Genomic DNA, 19,210 nt, shown 5'->3' with positions numbered 1-19,210 from the left:
CCCTGCCGGTGTGGACAGCTATCAGACCAGTACTTTGATTGTCCCAAAGGAAGGGATTAATCGTTGTGCTTAGCTGCTCTAGACATAAAGAGCATGTATTGGCACAGTTAGGGCATGTATCAGCCCTAAACAATGTAATCGAGAATAGCAACTCTACGTATACACCTGCTCACCAACACGACCGAAAAGAGACACGTTCTTCTCTCCAAGCACCTCACGGCGATCATCGTCACCCGAATCCGACACGACTGGCCTCCGTATGGACAGCTGCGGCCCCGACCTGGCTGTACAGGGGGGCATTCGGTGCGGCATGGAGTCGATTCAGTCAGATGCTGGTCTCGAAGATAGTCCCCCCTGTCCATCCGGTCAACGGACGCAGCTTACGGGCGTCGCAATTGAGTACATTTCCCTCCTTTCCACGGTTTCCTTTTCCTGTTTCGCTTCGATCGAATCTTCGTGCGACAGGATGCAATCATGCTGGGACAGGCGAGCGCTGATGTCGATGTCCGGAGGTCAAGCTTCTGGTGCGTGATTGACAAGAGCATCCAGCCAACGAACTAGGGACAAGTGCGGTGGATCAACCAACCAGGCGATTGGCCCGTCCGTCTGAGAAATAAATCAGAGTCCCCAAGCTAAGCCCATCATCGAGATCCTGCCGGCGTTAAGGACAGAACTCGTCCCGTCGCTCGCTGATAAAGATGGACATTGGCCTGCTATGTCCGACACCAATGTCTCCTCCCCGCCACCATTTATACATCACCCCCACCTCACCATCAGTCTAATCCCAAAATACACCAAGAAACACCTGAATACAAATGGCAACGTACCTCATCACCGGCGCCTCGCGCGGCCTCGGTCTCGCGCTAGCCACCGAACTCGCGGCGCTCCCAGAGTCCGAAATCCGCGCCGTCTTCCTTGCGTCTCGACAACCGCACAATCCCAACGTGACGGATCTCGTCGAGAAGAGCGGCGGAAGAGTTGTCCCCGTCCAGCTTGATCCGAACGATTCCGAGAGCCTGCGGGCTGCTGTGGAGTTCGTTGAGAGTCGGGTGCAGGGGAAGGGGTTGGATGTGCTTGTCAACAATGCCGGAATTCAGCCAATTACGGCGGGGAAGGCTGAGAAAGTGTACGCTCTCCCTCTTTCTCAGTACATTAAGCTTTCATCTGAAGGATGGAGTTGAATTCTGATGATGGTATGCGCAGGCACGATTTCACCGAGGTCTTCCATACTAACGTCACCCTCGCGCATCTCGTCACAAGCGCCTTCCTACCTCTGCTACGCCAGGGACAGAAGAAGACAATCGCGAATATGTAAGAAAAATCCACCTCTCGGAAGAATTTAAGTAGCTAATAAAGCCCAGCTCAAGCTCAGTCGGCTCAATCGGGTTCGCCCCCTCCTTCAGCGCGGTCCCAGTGCACGCATACAAGGTCTCCAAAGCCGCACTGAACATGTTGACCATACAGTACGCGCTCGACTACGCTGACGAGGGATTCTCTGTCTTTGCGATCAGTCCGGGGGTATGCTCTCTCTCTCTTCACCTTCCAAAGCACTATGTATTAGTCCGAGGAGGAGAATGTTGATAGCTAACAGCAGCAGTGGCTCCGAACAGTATTGGGCGGCGAGATGGCAGATCTCCCCGTTGAGACCGGGGCGAAGGAGACCCTCAAGTACATCAGGCAGGCTGGGCCGGAGTTGAACGGGCGGTTCCTGAATATTCATGTCCCCGGGTGGGAGAACGCGCCAGGGCCGAATAGGTATGATGGGAAGGATCTACCATGGTGATGGTTATGCACACATTGTGCACGGGGTTCAGTGTATGGTCGAGATGAGATATTCGAGGGGCTAGAGTAGAGGATAGCAATACTATTTCAGGGGGAAATTATCGTCATCGCATGTACTCTATTCCAATTGCTATTCGCGAACAGAGCTGGAGACCCGCTAGACCTGGCCAAACAGCGCGACTAGTACATGGGAGCGTTCTCGACCGACGCATCACGAGTTGTGGACGTTTTTCGGAAGGTCAGGAAATGGCGACAAGGAGCATTTTGGTATGGGTTTGAACAGGTCGACGAGGACTAGGTTAGTTTTTCTCTTTACGTTGTATCGTCGTAGTATGCAGCTATTCTGATGGGTATCAACTCATAAACTCCAGTCTATCTAGCAAGCACAGCTTTTAGAGCTCCAGAACGCACCCGGCCATGTCTTAATAGGAAAGGTTTTAATCATAATCGGTCATGCCATGTCGCCTTAATTCACGCTGACGCTTGTGACGCTCGAGTAACGAAGTCAGCCAGACTCGGCTGAGGCTCTGAGCCAGGCTTCCATGTCTGTGTTAGGAGTGTCGACGATCTTGCCGCTACCGGATTGGGGAATCCATCAGCACGAATTAAAGAGTATGTTTCGACAGTCAACTCCTCGCGTGACAGGTTGACCTTCATCTTCTTGCTCTGGCCACCGCTATCGACAGCGAGAAGCTCACCATGATGCGGGTATGCCACTTCCCAAGCTAGCTGGCCCGTAGCTTGTTGACCTGGCCCTCCAGAGGCGTCTCGGCTCTGAGTATTCCGAAGGGAGATTGACGAGGCTATATCCAACATGACAAAATGCGTCACAGCCTCAGCCACCTCTTCCTGAAGGCCAATCCGGCTCGGAGGCTGCACGTCTGGGAACTGTGGAAGATGAGCCGAGATATCGTAGAATGTGCCAAAAGGAGGCACAACAGGACTAGTTCGAATTCGAACTTGAAATGAACTCTGTGGAGTTGTCAAAGTGCCTGAAAACGTCGACTCAAATGGGGCGAGAAAGACCCCAACGAGTGCTTCAACCTTTGAAACCACATGGCTAGGCGGTAATACTCCAATTGACGAGAAATCCGTCGCTTTGAAATCGCACCCAATCCCGGCGGATTCTAAGACACGGCGCAGGTCACCGATAAATGTCTCGAGCCACTGGATGTGTGACTTGTGCTGTAGGTATGCCATGATCGGTCGAAGAATCTGATACTCAGGGACGGGCCGGCGTTTTGGGGCAAGCGGGGGAGGGTATTGGGTCCTGCGGCGAAGGTTTTGACGGTGGGCATAGGTAAGGAGAATGCGAATGGAATGAGAAATCGCATCAGCAAGCGCGTTGTGCTCGCTTGAAATCGCAGTTCCCGCCGAAGCATGGTCCTGATCCCAATCCACCAGATCCAGTAATATCTCCTGCTCCTCGGAAACAGGCACGCAGACCAAATTTTGCCGCGTTGTGACGCCCTGACTGCCTAAGATCCTGGCTTCTCTCATCACCTCGTGAAACAGCTCCTCCTCAAAGAGCGTATCACGCGCCTGTAAAATCCGGCTCTCGATTGTTTCGGCATCCTGGGCCGGTCGGCACACCTCGGAGCATCCGATGATGCGATCACGGCATTTTACTCTCACGCGCACCCCTTGCGCCTTTCGGGGTATTAACCCCTTGTCGAGAACAAGTCTCCCCTCCTCGCCTCGCCGTAGCGCAGCAAGCCCTCGGTCGCGGAAAATAGGTGTAGCTACCGAAGGTTAGTAAGTCGCGAGGCACATATGATGCTAGCTCACCCTCCAAGAAACCATATTGTACACCGAGCGCCTGCCCTTCCCGCGGCAACCTGCACACCTTCCATCCCTTTTCTTTCACCGCAAGGACTTCGTTCCAGTATCCAGTCTCTGCAGCCACTTCAGTATCTAGCCTCGAACCCGCATTTAGCAGTTTGTTTGCCGCGTTGTTAAAGCTTTGTAACCTCCATCCCCTCGATACAGACTTTATATCACGAAGCGCCGAATCCGGCCTTGGGGGTGGGTTGACAACATCAGCGTTGAGGGAACCGAGAGGAGCGGCGGTCTTCAGGAACGGAGACATGGACGTCTCAGCCTGTCGGGGGTTATGCTTGGATAGTAGGAGGGACACAAAGTCTAGCGCGAATGAAGCCTCCATGTGAGCCTGCCTACAGAGAATGAGCATCTCAGCTCAGTCAATTGGCCAAGTGTGCAGCTTACAGGGCATATTGAATGATCTCCGCACGCCGTTTGTATAATTGCTCCTTTCGGTCTGAGTCGTCCAACTCAGCTGCCCGCGTATCCGCCTCATCTTCCTCCGCCCATTGATCTTTTCTTTTGTCCGCCTCGATCTTTTCCCGCAAACCGGCCTCGCTAAGCTCCCGGAAAGATCCCCATTGCGCGTTGATCTGGGCGATGTCACGGGGCAGGGAATCGGGGCGGTCGCGCTTTTCGATGATGGGACGAAGCGGTAGTTTAAACGATTCCGCCATTGCAGGTAGTGAGCCACTCTTCAACGAGTGGCCCCATGAATCCGGATGAGCGAGCTGGCTGAACGAAGGAGTTTCGGAGCTTCGAGCTTGAGCAGCAGGATGAGATCACATGATTGTTGCATTTATTTCACGTGACTTGCACAGGCCAGCGCATAGAGCACTTACCATACCTTCGGGCTTTCGGTGTCTTATGGATGCAGATGAGTGTTCAGAATTATCAGAGCCGAGAACCTTCTTTTCCAGGAGTTATACAGCGAAAAAGAGTGCGAGCAAACACTGTTGGCTAGCTGGAAGGGGCCAGTAATGCTAAAAAATATAGTTCCACTGCTCTTGCTGGGGGCTCTGCTGAGCGCGATGTTACCAATCATAACGAATTTCTTCCCCCAGCCGAATTTCAGCAGCCATGCGCAAACAGGGTGCAATTGTAAGCGCTTCAGCAACGAAGTCCCCAAATTGGGTCAGTGTGTGGTCATCGTCAATTGGGATATTCACCAGCAGCCCTGTGACGGGTGGCACGTGATGCTTGTTTGATGAAGCCTTTTGACGAAGCCAGCACATGCTTCATACACTTTCTCTGTAGACGCCTCTTCACACAAGACATTTGATAGGTTCCCGTGTTCTCTCGCGAAGAGACTAAAGAGCGAGAAATGTTAGGGCTGAGATCGCGTATTAGCTAATACGCTCTTGCGGCAGGCAGTGCCCGATACGGCAACGCATACGAAGCACTTGGGTATGTTTAGTACGGGGGTTTGAGGAGCTCGTGGCTGTGCTGTGTGTATGTGGATTTGGATATGGGTCATCCTGGCGAGGGCTTTCCTCATAGTTATTTGAAATATCCTCAGCTGTGTGGGTTCCTGTGTTATATAAATCTCATTCCATCCTCAATCAATCTTCACTTAAGATATCACCAGCTCATACAGCTTCCAAACAGGAACTTTCTGACTCCAAATATATACGCTCATAATGTTTATAACTTCTACCCTACCAGTTGTTGCGGCGGCACTCGCCCTTGCCCTCCCAACCACCGCAGCGCCTCAACCGCTCACCGGGCGCGCAGAGTCGGACCTCAGCCTCCAGGCGCAACTGCGACTCGCGGAGACGTAAGCCTCTTCCCACAATTCTGTTCACATCGAACAAACTAATGAACTGTGCAGTACCACCGAACGCTACGACCTCATCCCCAACGACGAAGACTTCGTTTTTGACTTCTCCACGAGCGACTCTCCCGTTGCCACCAGCCAGAATTGGCCTGCGCTCATAGCAGCTGACGCCCGTGCCTCGTTCAGTATCGGTCAATTGGAGGGTATGTAATACAAACATAGTACTGTGCAGATTTCATGGTCATCAGGCGCTCACACCACCCCTCTCGACAGCATGCAGCATGGCCTTCCTCCACCTGCACCCACGTGCCACCGAGCTCTTCTCCCTCTCAGCAGGCCGCATCCTATCGCACATGGTCCCCCAGGCGGGCGTCCTCGACTCAGAAGACATGCAGCGAGTCATCAGCGTGGAACTCACACCCGGCAAGGTCACCGTCTACCCGGCTGGCTCCTTCCACACGCAAGTGAACCCGGATTGCGAGCCGGCGAACTTCACAGCGGCTTTCAACTCGGAGGAGTTTGCTGCCGGAATTGTCGCGCCGCAGGTTTTCTCTCTGCCCGATGATGTGATTTCTCGGACATTTGGGCAGAGTATTGCGGGGGAGGAAATTGAGAAGGTTAGAGATGCGATTCCGAAGGAGATTGCGATTAAAGTCGATGAGTGCTTGGCCAAGTGTGGCAAGGAGAAGCGTTAGGGCTGGAAGGAGGTGGAGTTGTGTCCTGATATGTATTGTACACTTCGATCTGGTAGATTTGTTCAAAGGCATGGGGAAATTGCATGTTGACAAATTAACGACTGGTATGAAGCGGCGCTATCAATCGCCATTCCGCACATCGCCATTTCCCTCTTTTCGCCCGAATTTTCCAGGCAGTTAAAATTATCCCCCATGTCGTGTCCTCCGGGTCAACGGAAATGTCGGTGTTGACGGAATTTCTGGTGTCAATTTATCCGGCGCTTGTCTCGAAGGACACGGGGAAATGGACATAAATATGGGGCCTGGCTCTCCAACTGTGGTGTTCATCCAACCCGCATTTGGTCTGTTCAAAAGAGTAAAAATGAAAGTTATTGCGGCTGCAGCTTCGCTCTGGCTCACTATGGTGGCTGCCCATGCGTCTGGATTTCCTCCCAGGTTCGTTCGCTCCTTACCCCCTCTGTTGCTAGACAATGATATGAAATCTCTGACACATTTGAAGCTTCAACACCTCCAAGTTGACCTTTTACCCCGCACCAGAAAATAACGGCTTAGGCGTTGGCGTGCTCGTCCTCCCCGGCGGTGGCTACATATACCTCTCGCCAGAGGAGGCCAGCAACTCAACCACCTACCTCAACGCAAAGGGCTATGACGCATGGGTCCTGGAATACAGCGTAGCCTCCACCGCGCCGACACCGCTCTACCCAGTCCCACAGGAGGAGGCCGTCGCCGCTGTCAAGTACATCCGCAGCCAAACTGAAACCAAGGTCAAAAAGCTCGGTATCTGGGGTTACTCCGCCGGTGGCCACCTCGCAGCCGTTACCGTGACAAATCCAGAAGCCGACCTCGACTTCGGCATCCTCGCGTATCCTGTCATCTCTATGGATGACGCGATTACGCACCAGGGCTCGCGGCACTATTTACTTGGAGACAACCCGCCAGCGGAACTGGTGGAGGCTATGTCTGCGGAAAATAGAGTCACGCCGGCAACGCCCCCCATTTTCATTTATCACTCGGCGGATGACGAGACTGTGCCTGTTGAGAACACGCTTCGCTTCATCAGTGCCCTCACGAAGAAGTCGCGGCCGTACCAGGCGTTGATTATTCCGGATGGTGAGCATGGAATTGCGTTGGCGCTTGATGATCCGCAACGGAACTGGTCGCCGGAGCTGGATAGGTTCCTGAAGTATTCAATTTGATGCAATTGCTGGGCATCGGAAATCCTACTCTGGATTTAGAATTATTCGTCCATTAAAAAGCTGGAATATTACAAGCTTACGTTCCCATCCGAGGGTGGCCCGGTGACACCCATGTATGAGTATTATTTCGGCCCTTCAGGCGCAACGTAGCCTGCTCCAAGCTCCCTGATCTCTGCGCTCTTCTTTTTCTGCCGTCGCATGATATACCAGGCGGCCAATATGATCAGTGTCAAGCCTGCAACGCCCCCAACAACACCTCCTGCAATGGCTCCGACATTGGTTCCTGAGTCATCGTCATCATCATCGTTATCAGGATTAGATGTAGCTGTTTGGGTAGGACCGTCGGTAGTGGATACGTCGGTCGGTAGTCCTGTGGGCGAGTACTCGTCTGGCGTCGACATAGGTTCGGGCAATGATGTGGATTGGGTTGTGCTTATGTCTTCGTCCACTGCAGCAGCTACTGGTCAGCTACTGATTTGTCACATTTGGACTCCTAAAAGACAAGTATACCCGTCGTTGTGAATGTTGAAGTTGGGAGCCAATAAAGCACGGTCGGATGTTCGGGCAGCAAGCACCAGGGGATTGTCGCGCTCCATTCGGCAGAGGTTTGCCGCTCGTAGAGGATTGCTTCAACGCAGGATCTACCTTCGGAACTTTGTCGCGTTCGAATCAGCTGACAGCTTCTTAAATGAACGGAAAGAAAGGGGGGATGTACCAAGTAGCAGTCAACCCGTCCCTGTAAATTCGTGTTCCGTCACTGCATCTTGTTGCGTAGGCACACGGTCCGGCGGCCAGGTTCTCGCAGCAGTTGCCATATGCGGGGGTTGAGGACAGGGTGCGAAAGCTATACGAGGGATCGCAGCCGAATTGCAGAACTGCACGGTATTGAGTATGCCATGGGATAGCCACGGTCGTGCGTCGACAGTCGGGAGGGGGACTCACAGCTCGTTCCGTCGGGATAGAATCCGGCGAAGTTCGGCGACCCAGATGGAGGATAGACGGGTGTTGATGTGGTTATGACTGACATGGCGAGTCGTGGGGTTGCTGTTGTGTGCCCGGAAGATACGAGGTCGAATCATCCAAGAGCATCAACTTTGGACGGGAAAGCCAGAGAGCGGCTCCTGGATTTAAAAGGAACCCAAACCGAGCCTCCCCTTCGCGCCAGCACAATCCGAAATGTGCATCTCCATTGGCCACGGCTTCGAATGGCACCTGCGCCAAGGGACGCCCCAGCGATACGAGTGCCGAGAGACTTGCCTGCTCATGGGATCCAAACGAGGCTCTGGGCATTTTTGGCGGGGCGGTGCGTGGGAAGAAATGGAAGCGATCCCCGGTCCTCAATGCATTCACGGAGAGGCGATGAGGGAAGTGAGACCAACAAGTTTGCACCAATATTGGGACGGGATCTCTCGAAATTGCCCCAGGAGCGGTATTCATCATGAACAACGACGATTGCCGTCCATAGCAGTTGTTGTCCCAACGATCGCAGTCGCGACAATTTTCTCTCTCAGTTCACGGTTTGGTGACTTCAACAAAGTCTGCTGTCTGACAGACGCCAAATTTCGTCCTGACCAAACTGAACAAGTCAAAATTTCGATGTTTCCTCCATAGATATCGAATTGACCCCGTCGAGCCGACGCGCACCCCGGCCGCCACAGCGCAGTCCTATCACTTCCGCATTTACATGTTTCGGCGTCATGGCCGTCATGTCAAGTTCAGATTTGATCAGGCCCTGTCGGGGACGGCATCCCAAACGCCCTTGACTGCCTCAGTGGATGCACAGGGTGCTTCATCGGGAGCGATGGCCAGACGCGAAGGACCAACAGGGGGCCTCCACACCCAAGATCAACATCTCAGCCTCGTCGGCCGCGTCTTCTCTCGCGCGAGCACCGCCTTCGGTCCCAGAATTTGACTTTTGGAGCTACCGTTCCCCACATGGGAGAGGTACTCCCGGCGAACTGCATGCCTTAAGAGTCGTCAAGCGGTGTGTGTGCATGGTTATGGCAGCAGAGGCACGCTGTAGACCTTCCCATCATCGGTGGTGTCTATGACTCCAGGGTGGAGTCTCGATCGGCGGAAAAGCAAGCTGTGTCGCGCAGTCAAGAGCGAGTCCTGAGCTTGTGTCGGAGGTTTTCGTTGGAATGCGACAAAATTCATTTGAGCACAAAGGTCATGTTATTCATAAATATATCAATGCACGTTAGTAATTATGCAGATCATTATCAGAAGTGCTAAGCCAAATCAGGGAAAGCGGATTGTCCTCGGCCTCCCGTCATCTCCCAGATTCGCTCTGTACAATCCGACCCTCTATGCAGGAAGAAGAAAAGACCAGGCGGGCTTGGAAAAGCAATCGGAGCCATGATGGATCTTCTTCCCTGTTGACCTTTATTTCCTTTACTCTTCTCTCTCTCAGTCAGATCTCTCTACTGCTCTTGCCGCGAGTGCCCGAGTCTGTGACGTACCTGTGCCCGCACCCGCTTTTTCTCACCGGCACCAACGAGTCCCCCACCACCAACCGAGTTCTCTTTTTATACACTCATACTTTCGTCACTGTCTGACCTCTTTCTTTTCTCCGACTCAACTCCCTGTCGCTTCCAGCTCACACGACTGAGCTTTGAATTTCGGCCTGGAGATCGATTTGTCGCATCCGTCCGCATTGTGATGGCTACAACGAACTTCCCCTCGGCCCCTCCCAAGCGACGCCGCATCGGCGTCCTTACCTCCGGTGGTGATGCCCCTGGCATGAACGGCGCGGTGAGGGCGGTCGTCCGAATGGCCATCCACTCTGACTGCGAAGCTTACGCCGTTTTCGAAGGCTACGAAGGTCTGGTCAATGGTGGGGATATGATCCGCCAACTACACTGGGAAGATGTGCGGGGATGGCTTTCACGGGGCGGTACATTGATCGGATCCGCTCGCTGTATGTCATTTCGCCAGAGACCTGGTCGCCTCCGAGCCGCGAAGAACATGATCTTGCGCGGAATTGACGCCCTGGTTGTCTGCGGTGGTGACGGAAGTTTGACTGGTGCGGATGTTTTCCGCTCCGAATGGCCGGGTTTATTGGAGGAATTGGTGAAGACAGGGGAGTTGACCGAAGAGCAGGTCAAGCCTTACACAGTCTTGAACATTGTCGGGTTGGTAGGATCGATTGATAACGATATGTCCGGCACAGACGCTACAATCGGTTGTTACTCATCTCTAACTCGGATCTGCGACGCCGTCGATGATGTTTTCGACACTGCCTTTTCTCACCAGAGAGGCTTCGTCATCGAAGTAATGGGACGACATTGCGGATGGCTCGCTCTGATGTCCGCCATTAGTACCGGTGCGGATTGGCTTTTCATCCCTGAGATGCCTCCTCGAGACGGCTGGGAGGACGACATGTGCGGGATCATCACAAAGGTGCGAAATAACGACCTCATGTTTCAGCTTTGAGATGCTAACGTTCCGTCTTCCAGAACCGCCAAGAGCGGGGCAAGCGCCGAACAATCGTCATCGTTGCCGAAGGTGCTCAGGATCGACATCTCAACAAGATCACCAGCTCTAGAGTCAAGGACATTCTCACTGAACGGTTAGGTCTGGATACTCGAACGACTGTGCTGGGGCACACCCAACGAGGAGGACCGGCCTGCGCCTACGACCGGTGGTTGTCGACCTTGCAGGGAGTAGAGGCTGTGCGAGCGGTGTTGGAGATGACACCGGAATCCCCTTCACCAGTCATCACAATCCGCGAGAATAAGATTATGCGCACACCGTTGATGGACGCTGTAAAGGCTACGCAGGAGGTCACATCACATATCAAGAACAAGGATTTTGCTACGGCCATGACATTGCGCGATTCAGAGTTCAAGGAATACCACTATGCCTATCTAAACACGGCGACGCCTGACCATCCGAAACTCAACCTTCCCGAAGAAAAGGTTTGAAGACACATGCTCCCGGTTACTGTTCGACGCTAACAGGTATGTAGAGGATGCGTATCGCCATTATTAACGTTGGAGCTCCCGCAGGAGGCATGAACCAGGCTTCCCGCGCTGCTGTCGCTTACTGCCTGACGCGGGGCCACACACCTATCGCGATTCATAACGGGTTCCCCGGTTTAATCAGACACCACGCAGATAAGCCAGTCAGCTCAGTACGGGAGGTTCGATGGGTCGAAACGGACGCCTGGGTGAACGAGGGTGGTTCGGACATCGGCACTAACCGTGGTTTGCCCTCGGAAGACATCGACACCACGGCAAAGTGTTTCAAGACCTACAAGTTCGATGCTCTCTTTGTGGTCGGTGGATTCGAGGCCTTCACAGCAGTTAGTCAGCTTCGCCAAGCTCGAGAGAAATACGACGCATTCAAAATTCCCATGGTCGTGCTGCCAGCTACAATTTCTAATAACGTCCCGGGGACCGAATATTCCCTCGGTAGCGACACCTGCCTCAACGCCCTCATCGACTTCTGCGACTGCATCCGCCAATCTGCCTCCTCTTCTCGCCGCCGGGTCTTCGTCATCGAAACCCAGGGCGGTAAATCAGGTTATATCGCCACGACAGCCGGTCTCTCCGTCGGCGCCGTCGCCGTCTACATCCCCGAGGAAGGAATCGACATCAAAATGCTCGCGCGCGATATTGATTTCCTCCGCGACAACTTTGCCCGTGATAAGGGCGCCAACCGCGCCGGGAAGATCATCATGCGGAACGAGACCGCGTCCTCCACCTACACAACGCAAGTCATCGCGGACATGATCAAGGAGGAGGCCAAGGGCCGCTTTGAATCCCGCGCTGCGGTCCCGGGCCACTTTCAACAAGGCGGAAAGCCCTCCCCCATGGACCGGATCCGCGCCCTGCGTATGGCGATCAAATGTCTCATGCACCTGGAAAGCTATGCTGGGAAGTCGAAAGAAGAGATCGCCGCAGATGAGATGTCTGCTACTGTGATTGGAGTCAAGGGCTCCCAGGTCTTGTTCTCCGCGATGGGCGGCGAATCTGGTCTTGAAGCGAACGAGACGGATTGGGCTCGTCGCCGCCCCAAGGCGGAGTTCTGGCTCCAGTTGCAGGATACGGTGAATATCTTGTCAGGACGCTCCGGTAGCAAGGCTACCTGGTCATGCTACGAGGATGACGACAGAATCCAGGCCCCTTCCCCACACCCCTAGCGTTTTGTGGCCCATGGAATGGAGAAGCACTGCGCAATGAGTCGAAAGGCGCAGTTTGGCCCGCCTAAAACTCTTAGAGAGGATCGCGTGGCACGGCTCCTGAGGTTTGTGGAGTCAACACTATGTAGCAGTGGCTATTGGAAAGCAGTGCAACCCCCACCAGTCATAACGTATTTGATGGGACTAGTACACTTATCGTAGACAGAGTATCTAACTAAGTCATCGTTTCCAGTAATGATACCTTTGGGAAGTCATCCCTGATGAACAAGATTCCCAGCTGACATCGTAGTCATGGACCAAACAAGTGTATCCGAATCATCTAAAGCAATGCGCTGCTCGAACGCGTTGCTGAGTTTATACCGGCAGCTGTCAATTGGCTGTCGAGTGTTGAAGATCATCCAACTCGTCTAGCAGCTGGACCGTTTCTGCCGGACTGGCGATCCAAGCCGTCGTCGAGGCTAATCGAGCCTTAGATAGCGTCCATAGTTAGCACCCGAATATTATTCTGGGAGAGGATTACGAACCTTGAAATCATTCGCTCCGGCCGACAAGAACTGGTCGCCCACATGGAGAGTGCGAGCCGGTTGGATGCCGCCAAAGTAGCGCTGACAGGCGCGTACACCCCATGACTTATCGCCGATATCGATGAAGACATCATTTCCGCCTGGTTTGATAGTAGCCATCAGTATACAGTTTTCGCCTCCAGAGATTACACGGGATTGGGAGCTGATCAAAGACGAAGGGGTTATACCGTTGAAAGCGCAAAATGGTAGCCTGGATCCGGCTTCAGATCTCTCCACTGTGTTCTGGACAACAAGGACGGTCTCTTCCAATTGCTCGCGATGAAGCTGTCCCTTAATTTGCGGGTATACTCCCACCGCGCGGTCCTTTCGGAGCACCGAGACGGGAAGGCTAAGATTCGCTACGCAGGCACGGAGTGAAGACTCCGCGATATCTAGAAGTTTCTTAACGTCTTCCTCGTCCCAGGACATCATTTCCGGAAGGAGCCATTTTTCACGAGGAACGTAAGTCAGCTTGTGTGGAGAAGAAGAGTCGTACTGGAACAGATAGTTGCTCTCACCGCCCATAACGATGAGACCAGAGCGTTGGTCATCCGTGAGATCTGTGGAATCGTGCAGGACATCCAGCAGTCCCTGGAGCCGTTCATAATACTTGGCGGCCTCGGTGTACCCGGCGGCGGTTACAATAGCGACCTTGATGTTCTGGCGAAGGAGGCGAAGAATCCGCGGAATGACAGGGCTATCAGCGGCTAGGCAAGCGCCATCGTCGTAGAGTGTGACGTCTCCGTCGAAGGTGACGAGTTGTAAGCCTTTAGTACGGACGAGACCCAGCAGCTGGGCGGAGTTGAGGATCAGGCGGACATCGTTAAAGGAAGGCGCAACGAAGCGACGACGGCTGATGAAGCGTTGTTTATCCTGATACTTGAAAGCCTCTTCAAGGTAGAGCCTGGTAAAGAAGGTGCCGACTGGAGGGACGAGCAACCTAAGCTTCGACTTCCCGGCCGCCTCACTTCGTTCGTGCTCGACTACGTATGATTAGCGACGAAATCTGAGGGATAGAGGATCATAGACGTACTGTGATCGTTCAGGAGGCCTTCAACATCTCGAAAGATTTCCGCGTAGCGTTGATGGGTATCATGAGCAACTTCGGCGAGTCTTTCGTTGTGCTCCTGCTGGATCGTGGTGGGTTGCGAATGCAGCACAAATGGAACCGCTAGAAGGCCCTGAATGCGAGATCAGGACTAAAAGAGGAAGACGGCAAATTGAGAAAGTCTACGGACCTTAATCCACTCAATCTGCCGAAGTTAGCATTGAACTGCTGCGAGGATCGGGTTCCCGTACCAATTGGTCTCGCCGGTGAGACTATGAGGGGTATTAGCGGGTGTCCTCTCCTCTGACAGAGTGAGCCAGCGTACCTTAAGTGCATCTGAGGTTGACGTCATTAGCTTTCAGAGCCAGTATTGGGAGCGAGGGGTGGGACAAGTCTTACATTCAACGCGATATCGGGTTGTCATGTCGAAGGAGAGGCTGGTTCAGGAGATGTTGACAGGTGTATGGAGAAGGTTGATGGATGAGAGATGCAAATGAGTGGAAACGAATGATCGGAGTCCTGGCGACTGGCGGAGCTCCACCTTCGACTGTGAAGATAAAACACGCTTGGTTGTGACACAAGTAAGGGTGGGGGACGATAGTTGAAGGTGGGACTGGAAGAGACTGAATCGAGGTTGCTGCTCGAGGCTGCAGCTTCCAAGGCGAAGAACAGAAGCTGCTGCCCCGATCTCTTCCTCTTGGATCCATGCTCGATGAAGCTTCCAAGCTTCATCACCATCTCCTCGAGGACTGGCGATGATTGGCTGGCAATGATCCCCAGTTGGCTTGTGCCTGCCGGCCTCAGGCGCTTGAAATCATCTGACTGGGTCACGGGATCAGACTCGCTCTAACCGCAAAAGGATTAGTCGCTAATGCTCTGGTGATCGCCTGAAGAGTCCGGCATCGATTCTTTCGCACGCGGTTGCAGCGACGATGGCTCTCAGATCGAGGAACAGCGGCCTTCTCTTCAGTTGGGACGTGTTGCTCCAACTCCCCTCTTCTCCAATTTGGGGTAATCATGGTGGGAAACGTGTCCTGCGTTGATGGCTTGACGTGACTTGGAGATACGAGTCCCCCTCTGGCTCTGAAGGGTCAACAAGTGCCGTCCCGTCTCAACTTGTCGTGGACCTCTTCCCGGAATCTCGAACTGTGCACACACTGTCAAGATGACTGCCGGCCGCACTTACCCCCTCGCTCGACCAACCGGACATAAACCTCCCATGCAACGATGGAGAATTGAGTTCCCCGACGATCCAATTCGTATCCATACCGCATATATTGGTGTTCAAAGGCACGATTCCGCTCGCACCACGCTCCCTTCGTTTGAGGAAGCTGTGGAAGCTATACCGCAATGGCTGGACGCAGTAGATCCACATGCGCGACCTGTGTCTGAAACATTTAATTTTCTGGAGGGGGATGACGCGTTGGAATCGGTGGCCTGGGTATTCTACTGGTCCAACCCGACTGCCTACGAGACGTGCATCCAGCGACTCAACCTGGCTGATATCTATAACCGCATTGGACGACCCACCACTGTCGGAATCTGGTGCGAGCGTTTCACGACGCAGACATCACGCCTCGAAACTAACTATTCCGGCCTCGACTACCTCCCCGGGCTAGCGAAACTCCCCGGGTGTAAGCCCGTAGAGCACACTCTGACGGCATATTGGGGTGCTGCTCGAGACCGCATCCCCGATTCAGGACATGATCTATTCTCCCGCCAGACTGAGGACGTCACCCAGCCCCCCGCGGAAGTTCCGGCTGGGCTTGGTCAGCACTTGACTGGGAGTAATCAATATGACAATCTCGTTCACATTCGATCTGGCCAATTCTGGGAAAACTGCGACACGACTGAGGCATCGGCCTATGAGACGACGCTAGAGCCAACACTCAGAGCAGGCCTGCGCTACCTCTGGGAAAATCGCGCAGACTCAGGGGCCATAGGCCTGCGGTTCCTCCAAAACCTCCATGATACTTCCGTGAACGGAAGTGAGGCCAAAGAAACCTGCGCGGCCGGCTTCTTCCGTAGTCTGGAAGACCTGGAGAGATGGTCGAAACGCCACCCGTCCCACCTGGCGATCTTCAACGGAGCCATCAAACACGCGAAGACATTTGGGGAGAATCGCAAATTGCGGACTTGGCATGAGGTCTCGGTTCTGAAAAAGGGCGAAGCACAATTCGAGTACGTCAATTGCCTTCCGAAGACCGGAGTGGTCCAGAATTTGGTCCTTGCGGAGACTAGTATCTAGGAGATCTTCTGTGGGGATCGAGGCCAGCTGTTTCCTTGTCCGAACTAGCCCGATGCCTACCATAATATGCGAAATGCGGAGGTGATATCCCGGCGGGAAACTTTACTATGATCGGGCTCGTGAGGGAGAGGTCAGAGCTCGAGCTGACTTCGGATGACGATTGCCCTCCAGGGAAGGTATCTTCGTCGTGTCGGAGAAGATGCCTTTGGCTTGGGTGGCCAAGCACCAGGGTAAAGAGGCGGACATGTCCACTCGAAATCTAAGATTCTGCCTGACGTTATAAGAGGAAGAATCTTGAGTAAGGCAGTTCTCGATTTAGATAGCATCTCATGACACCCAACCCACTCCAACCTAACCAACTAAGTATTAGCAGCTCAACCTCCCAATTCATCCCCAGAGCATCATAATTACAATCATCGTCATCTTCATAATCATTATACTCGTCACCCCTTAAACACTCTCAACAGTCGTAGCCTGTCCCTCCCTATTCTGCATTTCATATCGCTTCTCATCTTGCAGCTTCGACTCCGCCTCAAGATCCCTCTGCACCGCATCCCGATTCCCATACAACCCAATCTTATACCACGGCAGCTGAAACAACGCATCCATACTCTCGAGAGTCCTCCCAGCAGTCTCAGGAATAGAAAACCATACCCAAAGCCCACCAAGCAGAGTCACAGCCGCAAAGCACCAGAACGTGCCCTTGGGGTCAATTCCGCCGTCCGCAGTCGGGAGCAACATATTCGGCACCGCACGCGAATTACCGTACTGGTTGGCAAAGTGCAGCGTCATCGCCGTGGACGTGGCGAAGGCACGGATGCGCAGGGGGAAGAGTTCAGCCGTGAGCAGGTACTGCATTGAGTTCCAGCCTAGGGCCCAGCCCATTCCAGAGATGTAGATCATGGCGATGGCGCCGCGGCTGACACCCTTCTTCGATTCGGGGAGGACGAATGCGTCGTCGACGCCGAGTTCCGGGACATCCGTTAAGAAGGAGGCGACGTAGATCATTGAGATGGCTTGCATGGCGATTCCGATCAGTAGGGCGCGCTTGCGGCCGATGACGTCGACGAGGAAGAGAGCGCAGACGACTGCTGCGGCGAGCTTGACAAGACCAAAGACGGCGGTGACGAGAAGGGATTCTTCGGAGCCCGAAATTCCCAGGAGGCTAAAGAGCTGGGGTGCGTAGACAGTTATGGAGCCTGCGCCGGACCACTGTGAGAGGATTTGCACCATGGCAGCGAGGTAGAGGCGGTAGAGGTTTGACGGGATGAGGACTGCCTCTTTGAGCACGCCGACCCAGCCAAGGCCGAGGGTGGCTTCCATTTCGGCTTGGTGGGAGGTTTGGATGGCAGTGATTTCTTGGACGACGTATTCGTGATCTGGCGGAAGGAAGCGTATACGAGAGAGATTATTGAGGGCCTTTTCAAACTTGTTGCGCTTGATCAGGTACCGAGGGGATTCGATTTGGAGGAAGGACAGGAGGAAGATGATGCCGGCGAACATGACATGGAGACTAGTCGGGACTTCCTGGAGGTGTGTTAGATGGGAAGAACTAAAATTCAGGAGATAAAGTCATAATATACCCAGCGGTTATGGGCATTGTCTCCCATGTGCACTTCACAGCCGTAGTTGGCGAAGTATGCAAGAACAATACCTAGATAGACGAACCCTGTGAAGACACACGTGCAGAGACCACGAACGGCTGCCGGGGCCTGGTACGGTCAGGGCTGCAACAAATCAAGAGACGAAAGAAGACTTACAATTTCTGCAAGGTAAACCGGACCAACAACGACCGTCTGCCCTACACCAAGACCGGCGATGAAGCGTCCAGCGTAGACAGCTCCAAGGCTTCCGCCATGGCCCATGAAGATAGCGATGCCGAGAATCCACAGAATGCAAAGCTCTCGCGTCGCCCAGAGACGTCCAACACGATCGCAGACAAGGAAAGCGCTACAAGCAGTTAGGAAAAAAGGTCTCCTGAGTCGGAAGAGTCCAAAGGGCAACTCACAATAGAGCGCCTCCAACAGAGCCAAGCTGAACCATAGCCGAGACATTTCCGCGAATATTGGCCTGCTCGACCTCGCTGTACGAGTCGAAATTGATAGTTCGCTGGAAGTCCTTGGAATCAAAGGCTCCCGTGATCAACCCCTCATCGACACCACGGGCGGCGCCCATGAGGCCGAAGGAGATCACGGCAAACCATAGCCTCCAGTTGAGAATCTCCCTTGGAGCATCGCTGCGGTTGAGGCGGAAGATGTTGAGGGGTTGCTTTGGACCACCGGCCATCTCCGAAAACTTGAGAATTCCGAGGACGAGAGAGGAACAAAGGAAGAGACCACAGAAGAGGCGAGGAGACGGAAGGGATGAGGTCTGGGGAGTGCTTCAACGCCGGGACTTCAGGGAACAATCGGGCGTCCCTTGTGCGACAGGGGGTTCTTATACCCTTTCTGACGCAGAGAAACTCAGTAAAGGCCCGAGAAAGAGCGAAGACGGCAGCATCAGACCGTCTGCGCATTCATGGCCACAGCGTGATAGTTCTCCAACGATTTCTGGCCCTCCCACCCTCGGAACTTGTCCGTCGTGACGGCGACCCCGGAGACCTCCAAATTCTGGAGCAAGGATTTATGGTTTGGACCAACGACTGCCCGAATGGAGTGAGAGTGATTGGCTCACCCAAGCGGAGACGCAGAGAAGGCGAGGGTGAGGAATGATGTCGATCAGCACGCGGGGTGGGAACCCAGGACGGAGAGAAGCCGAAAAGACGCATCTCCATAAAACACTGGAGAGCATCCATTGAGTGTACGGCCGACGCTGACATCGTGGGTTGAAGCCAGAGTTGGTTCTCTCGTGAACTCAGGACGAGGCTACGGCTAAGCACGATCCATGGCTGGGCACTGTGCTTGTTTCGCCTTGTTTCGCCTTGTTCTGTCCAGC

General features: G+C 53.8%; 9 protein-coding genes across 9 annotated transcripts; 5 read left to right on the top strand and 4 right to left on the bottom strand.

The window, feature by feature from the left end:
* The first annotated feature begins 608 nt into the window (after positions 1-608).
* On the top strand, positions 609-1,982 carry BJX67DRAFT_32495 (uncharacterized protein). Its single transcript, XM_071027393.1, has 4 exons — positions 609-1,126; positions 1,204-1,311; positions 1,362-1,518; positions 1,598-1,982. The coding sequence occupies exons 1-4, from the start codon at positions 816-818 to the stop codon at positions 1,781-1,783; spliced, it is 762 nt and encodes a 253-aa protein (XP_070888084.1). The 5' UTR covers positions 609-815; the 3' UTR covers positions 1,784-1,982.
* Positions 1,983-2,157: 175 nt separating this feature from the next.
* Positions 2,158-4,400, bottom strand: BJX67DRAFT_32505 (mediator of RNA polymerase II transcription subunit 17). The gene is made up of 3 exons (XM_071027398.1): positions 4,009-4,400; positions 3,571-3,956; positions 2,158-3,524 (listed from the first exon to the last, which is right to left on the bottom strand). Exons 1-3 carry the CDS (start codon positions 4,278-4,280, stop codon positions 2,254-2,256), a joined length of 1,929 nt encoding a protein of 642 aa, XP_070888083.1. The 5' UTR covers positions 4,281-4,400; the 3' UTR covers positions 2,158-2,253.
* A 689-nt stretch (positions 4,401-5,089) lies between these two features.
* BJX67DRAFT_32488 (germin family protein) lies at positions 5,090-6,217 on the top strand. Its single transcript, XM_071027391.1, has 3 exons — positions 5,090-5,380; positions 5,435-5,583; positions 5,654-6,217. The coding sequence occupies exons 1-3, from the start codon at positions 5,244-5,246 to the stop codon at positions 6,073-6,075; spliced, it is 708 nt and encodes a 235-aa protein (XP_070888082.1). The 5' UTR covers positions 5,090-5,243; the 3' UTR covers positions 6,076-6,217.
* A 219-nt stretch (positions 6,218-6,436) lies between these two features.
* On the top strand, positions 6,437-7,271 carry BJX67DRAFT_379579 (alpha/beta hydrolase; the record flags this gene model as incomplete). Its single annotated transcript, XM_071032610.1, has 2 exons — positions 6,437-6,510; positions 6,575-7,271. 2 exons carry the CDS (start codon positions 6,437-6,439, stop codon positions 7,269-7,271), a joined length of 771 nt encoding a protein of 256 aa, XP_070888081.1.
* An 89-nt stretch (positions 7,272-7,360) lies between these two features.
* BJX67DRAFT_32434 (uncharacterized protein) lies at positions 7,361-8,672 on the bottom strand. The gene is made up of 4 exons (XM_071027383.1): positions 8,214-8,672; positions 7,987-8,146; positions 7,782-7,924; positions 7,361-7,719 (listed from the first exon to the last, which is right to left on the bottom strand). The coding sequence occupies exons 1-4, from the start codon at positions 8,296-8,298 to the stop codon at positions 7,394-7,396; spliced, it is 714 nt and encodes a 237-aa protein (XP_070888080.1). The 5' UTR covers positions 8,299-8,672; the 3' UTR covers positions 7,361-7,393.
* Positions 8,673-9,576: 904 nt separating this feature from the next.
* Positions 9,577-12,667, top strand: BJX67DRAFT_32415 (ATP-dependent 6-phosphofructokinase). The gene is made up of 3 exons (XM_071027378.1): positions 9,577-10,673; positions 10,730-11,191; positions 11,242-12,667. The coding sequence occupies exons 1-3, from the start codon at positions 9,933-9,935 to the stop codon at positions 12,415-12,417; spliced, it is 2,379 nt and encodes a 792-aa protein (XP_070888079.1). The 5' UTR covers positions 9,577-9,932; the 3' UTR covers positions 12,418-12,667.
* Positions 12,602-14,765, bottom strand: isn1 (IMP 5'-nucleotidase ISN1). The gene is made up of 8 exons (XM_071027375.1): positions 14,428-14,765; positions 14,354-14,364; positions 14,280-14,300; positions 14,219-14,233; positions 14,014-14,161; positions 13,169-13,963; positions 12,942-13,081; positions 12,602-12,885 (listed from the first exon to the last, which is right to left on the bottom strand). Exons 1-8 carry the CDS (start codon positions 14,450-14,452, stop codon positions 12,787-12,789), a joined length of 1,254 nt encoding a protein of 417 aa, XP_070888078.1. The 5' UTR covers positions 14,453-14,765; the 3' UTR covers positions 12,602-12,786.
* Positions 14,766-14,952: 187 nt separating this feature from the next.
* BJX67DRAFT_348782 (phenylacetaldoxime dehydratase family protein) lies at positions 14,953-16,674 on the top strand. The gene has a single exon (XM_071028685.1). It carries the CDS (start codon positions 15,194-15,196, stop codon positions 16,274-16,276), a length of 1,083 nt encoding a protein of 360 aa, XP_070888077.1. The 5' UTR covers positions 14,953-15,193; the 3' UTR covers positions 16,277-16,674.
* Positions 16,675-18,829, bottom strand: BJX67DRAFT_348781 (putative MFS quinate transporter). The gene is made up of 4 exons (XM_071028684.1): positions 18,285-18,829; positions 18,037-18,226; positions 17,860-17,988; positions 16,675-17,803 (listed from the first exon to the last, which is right to left on the bottom strand). Exons 1-4 carry the CDS (start codon positions 18,560-18,562, stop codon positions 16,727-16,729), a joined length of 1,674 nt encoding a protein of 557 aa, XP_070888076.1. The 5' UTR covers positions 18,563-18,829; the 3' UTR covers positions 16,675-16,726.
* Positions 18,830-19,210: the final 381 nt, after the last annotated feature.

The sequence above is a fragment of the Aspergillus lucknowensis genome, assembly GCF_044049455.1.
Source record: "Aspergillus lucknowensis strain CBS 449.75 chromosome Unknown BJX67scaffold_11, whole genome shotgun sequence".
Taxonomy (NCBI): domain Eukaryota; kingdom Fungi; phylum Ascomycota; class Eurotiomycetes; order Eurotiales; family Aspergillaceae; genus Aspergillus; species Aspergillus lucknowensis.
Note: the sequence above shows the minus strand (reverse complement) of the source record. Positions and strands in the feature narration are given on the sequence as shown.

Excerpts from the sequence above, each read along its gene's own strand:
- BJX67DRAFT_32495 (XM_071027393.1), top strand. The coding sequence starts at position 816 with ATGGCAACGTACCTCATCACCGGCGCCTCGCGCGGCCTCGGTCTCGCG. Across the intron at positions 1,127-1,203 it reads GCGGGGAAGGCTGAGAAAGT|GCACGATTTCACCGAGGTCT; the intron begins GTACGCTCTCCC and ends TGGTATGCGCAG. Across the intron at positions 1,312-1,361 it reads AAGAAGACAATCGCGAATAT|CTCAAGCTCAGTCGGCTCAA; the intron begins GTAAGAAAAATC and ends AATAAAGCCCAG.
- BJX67DRAFT_32505 (XM_071027398.1), bottom strand. The coding sequence starts at position 4,280 with ATGGCGGAATCGTTTAAACTACCGCTTCGTCCCATCATCGAAAAGCGC. Across the intron at positions 3,957-4,008 it reads GAGATCATTCAATATGCCCT|GCAGGCTCACATGGAGGCTT; the intron begins GTAAGCTGCACA and ends CATTCTCTGTAG. Across the intron at positions 3,525-3,570 it reads ACAATATGGTTTCTTGGAGG|CTACACCTATTTTCCGCGAC; the intron begins GTGAGCTAGCAT and ends AACCTTCGGTAG.
- BJX67DRAFT_32488 (XM_071027391.1), top strand. The coding sequence starts at position 5,244 with ATGTTTATAACTTCTACCCTACCAGTTGTTGCGGCGGCACTCGCCCTT. Across the intron at positions 5,381-5,434 it reads CAACTGCGACTCGCGGAGAC|TACCACCGAACGCTACGACC; the intron begins GTAAGCCTCTTC and ends TGAACTGTGCAG. Across the intron at positions 5,584-5,653 it reads CAGTATCGGTCAATTGGAGG|CATGCAGCATGGCCTTCCTC; the intron begins GTATGTAATACA and ends CCCTCTCGACAG.
- BJX67DRAFT_32434 (XM_071027383.1), bottom strand. The coding sequence starts at position 8,298 with ATGTCAGTCATAACCACATCAACACCCGTCTATCCTCCATCTGGGTCG. Across the intron at positions 7,925-7,986 it reads GACGGGTTGACTGCTACTTG|TTCCGAAGGTAGATCCTGCG; the intron begins GTACATCCCCCC and ends AACGCGACAAAG. Across the intron at positions 7,720-7,781 it reads TTCAACATTCACAACGACGG|TGGACGAAGACATAAGCACA; the intron begins GTATACTTGTCT and ends TAGCTGCTGCAG.
- BJX67DRAFT_32415 (XM_071027378.1), top strand. The coding sequence starts at position 9,933 with ATGGCTACAACGAACTTCCCCTCGGCCCCTCCCAAGCGACGCCGCATC. Across the intron at positions 10,674-10,729 it reads TGTGCGGGATCATCACAAAG|AACCGCCAAGAGCGGGGCAA; the intron begins GTGCGAAATAAC and ends TCCGTCTTCCAG. Across the intron at positions 11,192-11,241 it reads TCAACCTTCCCGAAGAAAAG|AGGATGCGTATCGCCATTAT; the intron begins GTTTGAAGACAC and ends ACAGGTATGTAG.
- isn1 (XM_071027375.1), bottom strand. The coding sequence starts at position 14,452 with ATGACAACCCGATATCGCGTTGAAT. Across the intron at positions 13,964-14,013 it reads AGGCCTCCTGAACGATCACA|TCGAGCACGAACGAAGTGAG; the intron begins GTACGTCTATGA and ends AATCATACGTAG. Across the intron at positions 13,082-13,168 it reads ACCATTTTGCGCTTTCAACG|GCGGAAATGATGTCTTCATC; the intron begins GTATAACCCCTT and ends CTATCAAACCAG.
- BJX67DRAFT_348782 (XM_071028685.1), top strand. The coding sequence starts at position 15,194 with ATGACTGCCGGCCGCACTTACCCCCTCGCTCGACCAACCGGACATAAA.
- BJX67DRAFT_348781 (XM_071028684.1), bottom strand. The coding sequence starts at position 18,562 with ATGGCCGGTGGTCCAAAGCAACCCCTCAACATCTTCCGCCTCAACCGC. Across the intron at positions 17,989-18,036 it reads CGGTTTACCTTGCAGAAATT|GCCCCGGCAGCCGTTCGTGG; the intron begins GTAAGTCTTCTT and ends TGACCGTACCAG. Across the intron at positions 17,804-17,859 it reads ACAATGCCCATAACCGCTGG|GAAGTCCCGACTAGTCTCCA; the intron begins GTATATTATGAC and ends ACACACCTCCAG.